This window comes from Poecilia latipinna, unplaced genomic scaffold (assembly GCF_001443285.1).
Source record: "Poecilia latipinna isolate Pla-1442-1.1 unplaced genomic scaffold, P_latipinna-1.0 Scaffold1002, whole genome shotgun sequence".
NCBI lineage: Eukaryota > Metazoa > Chordata > Actinopteri > Cyprinodontiformes > Poeciliidae > Poecilia > Poecilia latipinna.
In genome coordinates this window covers 90018-103111 of record NW_015113618.1, presented here as the reverse complement: position 1 = coordinate 103111, position 13094 = coordinate 90018, and the positions used below count along the sequence as shown (strand labels likewise).

The window sequence follows — 13094 nt, the reverse complement described above, 5'->3', positions numbered from 1 at the left end:
ATACATTACTTTTTCTTATAACCATTCAATCTTTTTGTATAAACCTTCATTGATCTGCCTTCTAGGTGTCGTATTTGTTCAGAATTACACACTGAGACCCATATAAGACTGGTGATATCATTTTAATTGTTCCTGCTTTCCTGACTTGAAAAATTATTAACTTAATTAACAGTCTTACTAAAAATTAATATGTCTAGACAATAATTACATTGGTTTCCATGGTGCACAGTATTGAAGCTGCTACATTGTCAGTTTTTCTCCAGCAGGAAAAGTAGCAACTTCTTCAAACTCACAAAAATAATCGATGCATTTGTACATTCGTGCCTACATTGTATTTCTCACCACCATCAGCAGAAAACTCAACATAACAACCATTTATAGGAGGAATGTGTGAAATAATGTGATCAGTGACAAGGCACAGACAATTTCTGTCATTATTTGTTGGTTATTCAACAGTTTCATTAGAGGAAACCCCTTTAATTGATGGCATGATTTTCCTTGCTTCATGTTAGCAGTGATAATGACAGTTTGTTCAGGGTTTAGCCTGTAGACACAAACATGCATAGGAGTTTGTTTTGGGAAAACTGCTGCAGACATTTTAAGGAGAAACCAGTTCCACAGCATGGCTTTGGTCATTGAAAGGTCTTCACATTGTATTCATATCCAGTCTGCATGTCTCCATCATGGACGTCACGGGGCTGCTTGGTTTTATTCAGACTCAAAGTGTGGTTTGCAAAACTATTCCTAGAGCCACAGCGGTGCTAACTAAGAAGCATCCTGAAACATGACAGTGTCCTGAAACACCTTAAATTATTAATGGAGAAGAAGCCATTAAAATGTCCTAATTATTTGATTCAATCAAGGTATCTTTTCATAAAGAGTAAGTGGCCTTTGCTGCAGCATATTACTGACAAACGTACAAATCAAACAACACAAGGGGAAGAAACATGAATACATTGAACTTTACTTCCTAAAGTAAATTACATATTGATTCCAAGAAGAAACTGACAACTTCACTAACTATTTTCTTTTTTGTATTTCTCTACCTAAGTCTATAAGGAAACATGTTGTTGTCCAAACAAATAATTCAATCCAAACATTACAGCAAAGAAAAAAAAAAACATTCAGATAAACCAGTAAATTAGGCATTTCCTCTTGTATCTCATCCACATGCCTTTGTTGTACTCACTGTTACGTTTCAATCACCGCCTCACTCTAAGAACATTACTGGTTTGCAATTTTTATGAAAGCTTCTGCTGCTAGTGTCACAGGGTGCAGCGCCCCCTGGTGCTCAGGGAAGTCCTCACAGCTTTGCTTCAAGACCTTGCTGCACTCCTCCAAGTGCTCCCTTTGACTCTGCAGGGTGGCTCCGATTGTTTCACTGCTGGATGACGGTTTGTAGATCCCCTTGCAAACGGCCTGCAGCTTCTTGTTTCGATCCTGCATAGTAATTAGGAAAGTCTGGTTCTGGAAAGAGGTGAAGAAAGACAAGGTGAAGTTGTTTGGTGCTTGTACATTTTTGAGCATTTCCAACAGACATCACACAGGCAGATGGAACAATAAGACATTATCTCGATTGCTCATTGTTAATGTGTGTGGGAGGTTGTTAAAAATAGAAGCTGTGATACTCATGCCAGGAATTCAACTTGTGTTGACTTGACGTAGGAAGAAACAGCCTTAAAATATACTTTATCACCACGCCTTTGTTGGGCTGTTGTGTAACACAATGTGATTCACTTGTTTGACTGATGAATGCCAGTTGTTATTTTTTACATGAAGAATGAAGATATAGTGCACTGCACTTGGTTCATCTTCATGACAGTGATGAGTACTGCTTAAAATACTTAGCACCAACTATTTTAATCATACAAAGAATTTGGGGGGGGGGAAAAATTGCTCACAGATTTACCATGTCTTTGTTATCCTGGAGGTTTTCCAAGTTACGGCCTATCTTTGTGCTGGTGCTTGACAGTTCAGTTACTTGTTGCGTTTGCAGCTGAATATTCTCACTCAGGAGAGTTTTCTTGTTCTCAAGCTCCTTCGCCTCCTCTTCATAAACTTCAAAAGCCTGAAGAGACATATGTAGGATAATTATATAGCTTGTTCTTTTTATTTTCTGGATGTTGATAAATCTACCTCTCTTACTTACATATAATGTTTTTTGGATTTTTCTCTGCAGGCCAGCGCAGGAGCGTTTCAGCTCCCACTTTGCAAGGTGTTGGCGGCGGTCTCGGATCATGGCATCCTTGCGTATGTCGAGGTTTTCTCTTCTCTCCACAACTTTCTGGCTTTCCCTCATCAAATACTCTTGTCGTTTTGTCAGCTTGTCGATATATATCTGCACAAATATTGCGGAAGGTCCGAAATAGGAATAAAAAAAATGCAGACATATTTTTGAAAAATCATAAAGCGTCACTGAATTTATAAAGCAGGATGTATTCTACTTTTTGCCGCCACCAACCACCACTAGCACTGCCCTCCTCACCCTGAAAAGTATCACACCTTTACAGAAAGCCAATAATTTGACAGTCACCAGGCAGGAAACAGGTGGCGACAGAAAAGGGAAAGACACACAACAAAAGGCTCAGGATTCGAAATCAAACCCAGGACGCCAGCGGTAACTGTACGGGGTGCTCACTCTGCCTTTACATCGTGCGGTGCACCAATTCAATCAATGTTATGAAACTGAAGACGAGTGATAGCTTAAATTATTTCAGTATTTGAGCAGACTGTGCTGCAACACAATCTGCTGCCTGTGTAAGTCGGTGACTGTGCATTCGGTGAATAAATGTCTGGAATGCTTGAAATGTTTTTGATAGGATTAATTTTGCTTCCTAAAAAAGGTAAATTGACCGAAGTCGGCTGAAAGGTGCATGCTTTACATCACACAAGAAGACTGTTCATGCTGCAACTGTTTTAAAATGCTAACAGCTAATTTAGATGGAAACATTTTTTTTTTATGATTTGCATTTTTGCTCATGTATATTTACACTTTACTCTTATAAGAACTTCATTGTGCCTCAAAACATGTCTAACATAACATACAGTACAAAATAGCTATATCGGACAATATGGCTGAAAAACGTATCACAATATAACTATAACACAATATATCAGTCAATGATTATTGATTAGTTTTGTTATTTTGAAACACTGCCACAATGGTGGTGTGACCTTTCCTGCTTCATGTGCATTTTCCATTCAAGCTGTGGTACTCATTTTTTCCCCTTCCCTCCTCGTTGTTTTATATTTTTAAGCAGCTGTAAGGCACGGTGGAGAAACCTGAAACTGCTGCTGCGAAACATAGTCAACAGGTTGTTGCTAGGTAACCAAAAAAATCCAATCCCTCAGAATGCTGCGCGATTATGGAGTTTAGTAAAATTATTGGACATATTTTCTATTGATATTGATGCCGTGTCCATCGCGATAGAGATTGTAATCAATTTATCACCCAGCCCTACTACATTGTGGAAGTTAATACAAAAAATACCATCATAAAGAAACTAGAAATGCAACACTTTGTTTTGCAAACGTTTACCTCGACAAACAGTAAAATGATCAAGCTGAATCTGGTTTTATTATCTCTCCTCATCATCACATGAAGCTAAATATGCTTACCTCCATTCGATGCATTTCAGCATTCATCTTCTGGATGTCTCCCTGGCTAATGTCGAACTCCACTACTGACCGAGTCTCCTTTAGAATAATGGTCTTCCTCTCCCACAGCATGATCTGCTGCCTGCAGATTTACAAGAGCCTGAGGTCAGACTGAGATGCTGTTCTTTTAAATATATCTAAAATATGACCTCAGCAACACATCAGCTTAAATCTCTTGTGTATTTAAAAAATTATGTTAAGGTATGTAATTAAGATGGTGACCAGTTTGTGATTAAATGTGACTGACTTAGCCTTCGCCAGACACTTGAGGAGGTTCTCTTTTTCCTCCTGAATGTTCTCGAGTTTCATGTGAAGGCTGGCAGATTGCTCTTCAGCATCCTGACAAAAACACATTCAAGTTAGTTCTAGTTCGATTGCAAAGTTAAAAAGGGAAGGAACAACTATCAAACAGCCATGCCATGCCTTGAGTTTGTTTCTAAAGTCTGTCTCCATCTGTATGTTTTCCATCTCCAGAGTCTCATTTCGCTCTTTGTTCTTTGTCTTCAGCTTGCAGAGCTTCTCGAGGTCTTTCCTCAGCACCATCGAGCCCCTCTCCAGCTCCGCCAGCTCTCGTTCCTCTTGTTTAGTCTGACCTGGGGGTGGCGAAGTTACAGTCAACATTGTTAAGGGATGCTAATGGTTAATAGTGAATAGCTTTACAATTAAATGTGGTATTATCAGACTGGCAACTCATACACAACAGAATTACTGTACTACATCTGATTTGAAAGTGTCTTATAAAACCTGTTAACCCAAGAAGTGATTTTCTGCACATGGGATGCGTACCATCTAGTCGGATGTCCTTCATCTGCAGTCCAGTGTAGTCTTTCTGCAGTTTGCGCATCTTCTTCTTGTTGACATCCAACTCTCTGGTCAGGCCCACCAGGGTTCCCTGGTGCAGCAACCAGAGGCGCTGCTCACTCTTGATGTGAGCAGCAAGCTCATCAATCTCAACTAGTATATTATCGATCTTGATTTGCAGAGGATGCACGTCTTCTTGCTGGGAATAGGAAGAAGCAAATCAAAAATGTGTCTCGGTATTTTTAGGTCTAAATTATAAAAAGCATTTCTAAGTCCACTTTATTACACTTATGCATCAAAATCCTATGAGGCATAAAGTTCATCAGCCTCATGTCTACACATAATCAATCCATCAGGAGCCATCTCACTGGAGAATTTATAGAAAATAATTAAATTTGTATATTATGAAAACATTATTATTATTATTACAATACTTTGCATATATTTTAAGTGTTTTTTAAATTATTTAAGTAAGTACTTTAATTTATGTGCATAATTATTTTTTAATAGTAATCAAAAGTTTTCTGTAAATTAAGAAAAAATAAATAAATACAAAAGATGTGAAAACTTTAACATGAATCCACTAAAGAAGCATCATCTCCCACAGAAAATTTTGGAAAAATCCAGCCTTTAATTTGAGTTAATTGTCTTTAAAGAAATCATCAATGGCACAACTGCAGATATCCCCTAATCACTTTTTGAAAAATAAATAAATAAATAAATAAATAAAGCATTTTCTATGAGCTTCTAATTAACAACCCATGTTATTCTCTTTTCCTGAGGCATAGAGGCCCATTTCTCTTGTTCACTGTCCATTATCCTAAATGAGGATCATGTTTTTCCTGCACCTGACACAATAAAAAGGATCATGAAACAAAAGGTAAAACAAACCTCTAAAGTTCATTGCTAGAAAACTGCACCAAAAAGTGGCATTTTTACAATAAACACCAGTTATCTACACAACAACCAGCTATGTAGATAACTGATGTAGCCACTGCAAAAGTAGAAATAGAGTTTGCTAATGCTACATAGCCTTTAGTTGGGACACTGTGCTTTGGTCAGATTAACTTTTTGGAAACAAATTCTCAGTTGGGTTTGGTGTGAAACAAGGAATAAAGTTTATATGTCTATGAAAGGTACTATATAAGTATTTTACTTACTTACTTATATGGAGATACGCCTCATATCAAAACACATCAGAAAGATTTAAATAATTGGAAAAAAAAATCAAGTGGGCTCTCCTAGAAAATTGGAAATGATTAATCACTGTGTCTTTAAATTGAATAATGGTGTAAAACAGAGCATCAGAAGAAAGGAGAGCATAAGTGGGGACCCAGGACAATCATCAGAGATCAGAGTTCGTTCTCCCAGAAAGATGGTAAAACTAAAGTAAAAGCTAAAGTTTACTGTCTCCATTTAGTCTCTTACCCCGGTGATCTCCACAATTTTAGCAATCCTGATTTTTAGGGTGTTCACTGTTGTTTCTTTCTGCCTGATTTGTCGAACAAGCGAAGCAAATGTATTCTCATGCGAATTCAGCAACTTGTTGTACTTATTAATCTCCTCATCAAGGCTCTCCAAGGAAATGGTCAGGCTGTTGACATGCTGCTCAACCTTCTGGCACTCCAGCTTCACTGACAAGGTGTCTCTTTCCTGCAGCTGCAGCTGATGCATCTGTAATTAATGTAGTAAGAAAGACAAAAGACATACTTTTTGATAAAGAGAAAAAAATAAACACAACGAAGAAAATGCAAACAAAAAAAATAGCTTAAATTGTGGATTCTGGTTTGTTACTGTCAAACATTTGAAGCCACTTTTTTTTTTTTACCTTCTCCTTCTTTCGAGTGACCAACTTGTTTGTGAGATTTTGTGAATGTGAAGCCGCCTTGCTGTGTGTGAGCTGCTGCTGAAAGTAGGCCATAATTTTCTCTTGCAGCTCCAGACGTGCAGCACTCAGTTTCTCCAGCCTGTTCTTCTGACTTTTTAGTTCAGTTTGATGTGCCGTCATTTCCTTGAAAAGAGAAAAAAGTAGAAGTCAGGTTAGGAAATTGAAAGCAAGCATCAGAGCAGGGAGAGGTTTCAGAAGGTTCTTGTTGTACTTTTGTGAGTGCGGCAAAGATCTGCTTTGTCTCAGACAGGGAATTTAGACAGGCGGTGAACTGAGCCTGCAGCGCCTCTCGTTCCAACTTTTTCTTATTGATCAGTTTTTCCACAGACACACAGTCCATTGAACTCCGGTTCAGCTGAACGGTCAGTGTCTCATTATTCTCCAGCTCTACGTAGATGGATTTCTTATAACCTTCAATCTCTCTGTCCAGCAAGATCACCTCATCCTCAACCGCACTAAAGTAAAAAAAAAAATACAAAAAAACATGCAATCAAGCAAGGATAACATTATTAGCATTTCAGTTTAATAATAAAAAAAATCAGAGTATATCTTAAATATATAGAACTTTGGACAGATTTAGCAGAAACAACATATTTTTCACATCTGCTTGAGAAACCTCAAACAGCCAAGCAAATATTTCTTTTTCATTTAAAATTCTTCCTTGTCAAGTTGTTAAAACCAACTTGTACAGAAATTGACATCTTCAGCCTTCCCCCTTACTCTCCATCTTACCGTACAGCTTCCTGCATCGCATTAACAGTCTCATCGTGTCTCTTTATGTCTGTTATGTTGCTGTTCCACTGGTGCAGCAGCTTTTTGTGCATCATTAGCAGCGATTCGTATTCCATCTCAGCCTAGACAAAGACAGTCATGAATGCACAGCTTTCAAGTCTGACCTCAGGTTCTGAATATATTAAAATACTGTTAGAGTTAAACTAGCTGGTGAAAAGCCACACTTGCACACCTTCTTAATGTTTATGTTTCTTCTTAATATTATGTTTTTCATTTAGCTTATCTTATTATTGTCTGAATTATCATACTTCACCATTGTAAAAAAAAAAAAGAAAAATGAAAATTTTTTATTGTTATGCTGATGATTCTCAGCAATATTTATCTATGTAAATACTTTCAAAAGTAATGTGAAAAGTCAGTGTTATAGGACCTGACATGCTGACATTCGCTCTAAATGAAAACACACAGAAGGGAGCTCTGAATTAAAATAAAATATAAATGAATCAAAATGATCAGAAAAGCACTTGTGTAAATAAAAGGGATCACCTGATATATTTTTTTCACAATCACTGAGGCAGTTGCAAAACCGGTTAATAAAAATATGCGATGCCTGATTACATAGTCTTCTTCTAAAGCTGACATTTGAACCGATATGCTAGAAATTCTTAATTTTTCTTAACGTAACAGTTACCTCAGAGAGTGCTTTGGTGACTTCCGCTGTCTCCTGGGCTTGAGCGCTTCCCTGGATCTCGTACTCCGCCACCTGCTGTGCCTTGCTGTCCAAGTCCTTTGTCAGATGATCTACATACAAGTCCTGATGACAAAGAGACATTTTCAAAAAAATTACCACTCAGTTCAGGATTTTTCCTACCACCTAGAAAATTAGTTAAGACGTGTCAATGCAAAACAGCATAGGCACCTGCTTTATTTTGTCTTCTTCTGCCTTTGTCTTCTGTGCGTTCACTTTGTATCTGGTGTAATCCATGACTTTGACTTGGGACTGCAGTTCCTCCCTGGCTGCTTGGGCGAAAATGACCCGCTGTTGCTTTTTGTCTAGGTCCGCCTGCCTTGCAGACACTGGTGTAAAACAGAGAAGTGAAAGATGTGATGTTTAAAATTTGAGGTTAGATATTTGATCTGAAAAATCACATTCTACTGTTATGGTAATACTGTGTATATCCACTGTATGACATGATGGGCTGCATTCCATATATACCGTTTCAACATCCTGTGAATTTACAATTCTGTCCAGTTAAAATAATCGTTTTGCACCGTGATCATCATTTATTTATTTACTCTGTTTTTCCTTGACTGGTTCTTTGTGAGTGCGTAGATTAGCTGTAGAATATTCCTGTTAGCTGGGCACTCATGGGAATGCTCACAGCTGTTCAGTGTTTTCTCCACTGGTGAATAAATAACTCTTCTAGTTCATCAAAGTCCCAAAGCCTTATTTTTTAGATTAGATTAAGGCGTCATGAATTGCTTTTAAACTTCTTCTAACCTACTTCATGTTGTCCTTTAAGGGATTTCTTGATCCTATGTGTCACAATTAATTCCATTAATAACTGATTAAGTAATAATTAAACAAAGGGGGCAACTGCTATTTTTTAAACACAAGACAAGTTTGGTTTGGAAATCTTGTTTTCCCTGAATAAATTAAATCATCTGGTATTTTTGATTTATCTATGTCTGATATTAAAAACTGTTTGAAAATCAGAAACATTTAAGAGGGATACCAAGCAAAAAATATATAAGATATCTGTTATGGGCACTGTATTTAAAAACAAACCAATAAGATAAGTTTAAGTAAAGACAAGAACAACAAAACATTTTAATTCACAAAGCTTCTGTGAAAGCAATATATAACTTCAGCTTTGAGTCTTTTGGAAGAGCTTAGTTACCATAACAAGCACACACCGGATCGTCCATCTGACTTAACCTAAACTGAAGAGTGAAGCTCTTCTGACAAGTTCGTATTTTGACGGCTGTGTTGTTTACCTCTGTGTTTGATTGCGGATGCACAAACTGAGAGATTATTGGATATGGGCTTAATTACATTTACTTCAAAATCGAAGTAATGAGTTTAAACATTAAAACATGTAACAGTTTAATGATCAGATATTTGCTCATTTGAGCAAAAAGAAAAGAGGGAAGAACATCAGTGATGCATGAGCAGCATCAACTGAAAAGCAAATCCTACCCACAGCTTTGGCTTGGCGGCTCAGATTTTTTATGTTGTAATAATGGCTCTGTGCCTCTTTCAGACGATCTTGTTCACGCTTCAGTTCAGCTTCGGTCTCTGTCTTGGATTCTTGAATGTCGTGCAGCTTGCTTTCAGCTGCTTTCTGTTTTTTTTCGGTTTTTTCCAATTCCATAACTAGCTCAGCTACCTTTTTACTCCCCACCCTTTTAACTGGCACCTGGACTCAGAAGAAAGAGAGCATAATGAGAGAATCAGACATAAAACTTTCAAAGCTGTCACTACGCTGGGGCCACAATGGTGTAATACATGTGCTGTTTGTACAACAGGCCAAACAAGAACTGTTCACATTTCATTTAAATCCTAATTTTGTTGATGTTGATTGAAAAGTAGCCAACCATTCCCTTCAGTTCTAGCCGGAGTCCTTCTAGACGTTTTTCAAAGTAAACGTTGAAAGCATTTTGAAATCCTTGGATCAGCGGCTGTAAAGCAGAGGACACAAACAATTATCAGGAGGCAAGATCACCAGAATATCTTGAAACGGCTCATAAATTCATCAAATGTTTGTGAAACTTAAATATTAACATACAAGCACATTTTAAGCTTGTATGTTTAAGCTTAAATATATACAGTAAAACACTGTATATATAAACACAAACAGACATGTTCAGGGTTTATAGTGAAGATGTCTTCATTTTCTTCCTCTTCTTGTGGGGAGTCCTCGTCATGTTCTGGTCCCCTGTCGTCTTCTGATGTGCCAATGCTCAACTGATCAGCTGCAGGAGTTACACAGAGTGCCAAAAAAAACATGAAGTACAATGTGAAGGAAACTTACAAAAAAAGAGAAAGTATTTTTTTAAAGTCTGACATAGAGTTTGGAAAAGTTTCATTGTCTTGGTCCTTAAAACCAGCTTGAAAACTTCCCCTTTTTTTGTTATGTTTCCTTTATAGTTGATAGCATATTGCTAACTTCATGTGTGACATTTTCTACTTCACATATTCTCTGCGGGTCATTCCTTTTTAAAGACAGGCACCCAGCAGACTGCCTTAAGAACCTTTCAGAATGAGCTCTTTAAGAGCCTCTTGACACTTTGAATCCAAATAACCTGCTGCCGGCCGAGGCCCCCCAACTCCATGTTTACATTCACACTTTGTAGAAAGGGAAAATGAATGCAAACAGATGTGAAATTATATAGTATGTATGGTACATCTTTGACCCGGAGTCAGACTCAGAAGCAGACGAAGTGAAGCCTTCCGCACAACCATCAAGGATGCAACAGTGGTTTCTGAGTGGTGAGTCAACAACAAGACACTTGTCTTTCCTAGCAGTCACTGTACATGTTAAATCTAAATAATTGATTTATCAATCTTTGTCACTAATAAATAATAAATAATTATTAACAATAGGCATCCTATTTAGGGATCATAATCTCAAACTACATCCATTTATACTTTTAGAAAAAAAAATTGTGCAAACAAAAAGATTAACATAATACAAATTAAGATTTTTGTAAAAAAAAAAAAAAACAAAAAAAAACTCTCGATATATTATATATATATATATATATATATATATATATATATATATATATATATATATATATATATATATAGCTTCTTAGTTAAATGAAAAATAATTTTACTTTTAAATCTGTACAAGGTATGAATTATTTTTGGGTTAACTGTTAATGCAGTAAAAGCAAATGGAAAAAGCAGCAGGTCAGGGTGCACAAGCCAGGTTGGGTCAAACTATTGGATAATATTCTTATACAACTTTAAACAGAATTCTAGAACCCCCAGAGGTACTTGTACTCCCATTTGACAACAAGTGCTCTAAACAGAGTATACTGTGCAGCTGTGTAATGGCAGGTTTAACAGGATACTAAAGACTATTCAAGTATTCACCTGCCACATTTGGATCAAGAACAGAATCATGAGTGACATCATCTGACTGCTGTGCTGATGGACTCTGTATGAGAGAAAAAATAAATCTGTTATGAGCTTCACATTGAGTATTGGTATAACTTTAAGCTTCAACTTGAAAGTGTTGCAAACATAATACCCTGCTGATATTCTATAGGACATTAAAATAGAAAGAAAACCAAGTATCTGCTATCTTAAGCTAAATGGATAATAAACTAACACAGCGCAGGAATTAAAACAGAAAACAAATCTGCTTTATGGAAATTAAACCTCAAAAGAAAGAGGGATAGTCACCGCACTAGCGCCATCTTGTGCATTCAGGTGGTCTTCGTCAAGTTGGTCTTCGTCACTTACGTTCTGCATTTTACCTGTAGTCTTAACAACAAAATGTTAGCATGTCACGCCAAGCTGTCTTGACGGTTTTTGCGTAACAAATTATCACCATTATAATTATTATCCGTTTATTGTTGTGAGGTACTCAACATCTGTCAAGTAAAATTAAGTATCGTAATTCATTCCGTTCGATAAAAGTTGACTGTTTACAACTAAAAAAGTACACTTTCAGGAGGTATTAGCCTACTCATATTTTCGTTTCATTTGTTAAATAAAGAACAATGAAAACAAACACCTACCACCGCTTTCCTGCAGCTAACAAAACCGCAGAGTAGGCTATTGTGACCAAACAAGCGTAACCAGGCAACAGTAACTTCCGGCACATGAACTTTCAATGGCAGTTACAACATTTAAAGAGTTACCCAGTAAAAACACACAAAAAAAGCGTGTGTAAAAGCGCTTTAGCTTACCGTCAAATAGACAAAATCACTTAATTTAGTTTTAGTGATATTTATAACTGCTTGTTTATTTCGCAAAAGATGAATTGCCTTATTAAACACTAAAGCCATACTTGAAGTACATGCTTGAAGAGGTTACATTTATTTATTTTTATTATTTCGAACATTAAGTACAAAATTACACACATGAACAAGGAATGCAAAAAACATATTTTTGTACCACAATAATATTAACATGCTCGAAAAGGAGTAGGAAGAAGTGAGAAACTTATGAACTCCTACCCCATAAACTCATACACTATTTTCAGATGGACCCTTTATTAAATAATAGTAAAAAGACAGGTTAATTAATTTTCCATTTTATCTGGGTTTACATCTAAATATATGCATTCATACCCACTCACACTCATATGCTTAAGCCTCAATTGGCATACAGAGTTGTGCTAACTCTCTCCCACATTTCTATATCTTGTGAAAATTACCCATTTCCTTTTAAATTGTATTAAATTTTAACTGTTTTAACTCCTGATTTAACTTGTTCCATAATTTTACACCATGAATTGAAATACAAAAGTATACAAAAGTATTTTAATGACTAATGGTCTCATTCAAGTAATTCGTAGTATGAATAGTTTTCCAAGTAATGTACTAGGAACTGATGACGGCTTTAAGGTCTTAATGTGAAAATTCATCCATCAATAAAGAAGATACAATGAGATTGGTGAAGTTTTGCAATGTCCCTATTGGTTTGGTTTATATTCAAGTAAACTCTTTGCCAACAAATTGGTTCAGGATTTAATTAAACTGTATTATAATTTTCAGACAGAATACATTAATAAAAACAGCTACACTAATGCTAAAAATCTGTTCTTTAATTCAATTTAAAAATACTTCATCACTTTATTATGGGAATTTAAATGTTGCAACTTAAATCATACAATTTTCTTCATAGTTGTAGTTGCTCGTCTGTGTCTCCTGTAGGATTCCATATTACAGCAACTCTGAAGTAGCCTCTGACTGAGGACCCTCATGTTTACACAACAATTTAGAAATAAATATATAGAAGGGCATGAGAACAAATTCAGAAGGGTAAATTGTAAGC

At 36.4% G+C, this 13094-nt stretch overlaps 1 protein-coding gene across 1 annotated transcript; it reads right to left on the bottom strand.

Moving 5' to 3' along the window:
- Window positions 1-145: 145 nt before the first annotated feature.
- Window positions 146-13014, bottom strand: ccdc40 (coiled-coil domain 40 molecular ruler complex subunit). Its single transcript, XM_015050626.1, has 19 exons — window positions 11834-13014; window positions 11496-11576; window positions 11184-11247; window positions 9942-10063; window positions 9677-9760; window positions 9279-9498; window positions 7998-8155; window positions 7770-7892; window positions 7079-7200; window positions 6558-6801; window positions 6287-6469; window positions 5887-6132; window positions 4444-4657; window positions 4081-4250; window positions 3905-3996; window positions 3619-3739; window positions 2150-2338; window positions 1910-2068; window positions 146-1467 (listed from the first exon to the last, which is right to left on the bottom strand). The coding sequence occupies exons 2-19, from the start codon at window positions 11562-11564 to the stop codon at window positions 1225-1227; spliced, it is 2823 nt and encodes a 940-aa protein (XP_014906112.1). The 5' UTR covers window positions 11565-11576; window positions 11834-13014; the 3' UTR covers window positions 146-1224.
- Window positions 13015-13094: the final 80 nt, after the last annotated feature.

Excerpts from the sequence above, each read along its gene's own strand:
- ccdc40 (XM_015050626.1), bottom strand. The coding sequence starts at position 11,564 with ATGCAGAACGTAAGTGACGAAGACCAACTTGACGAAGACCACCTGAAT. Across the intron at positions 9,761-9,941 it reads TCACTATAAACCCTGAACAT|CCGCTGATCCAAGGATTTCA; the intron begins GTCTGTTTGTGT and ends TCTGCTTTACAG. Across the intron at positions 3,740-3,904 it reads AAGTGTCTGGCGAAGGCTAA|GCAGCAGATCATGCTGTGGG; the intron begins GTCAGTCACATT and ends GTAAATCTGCAG.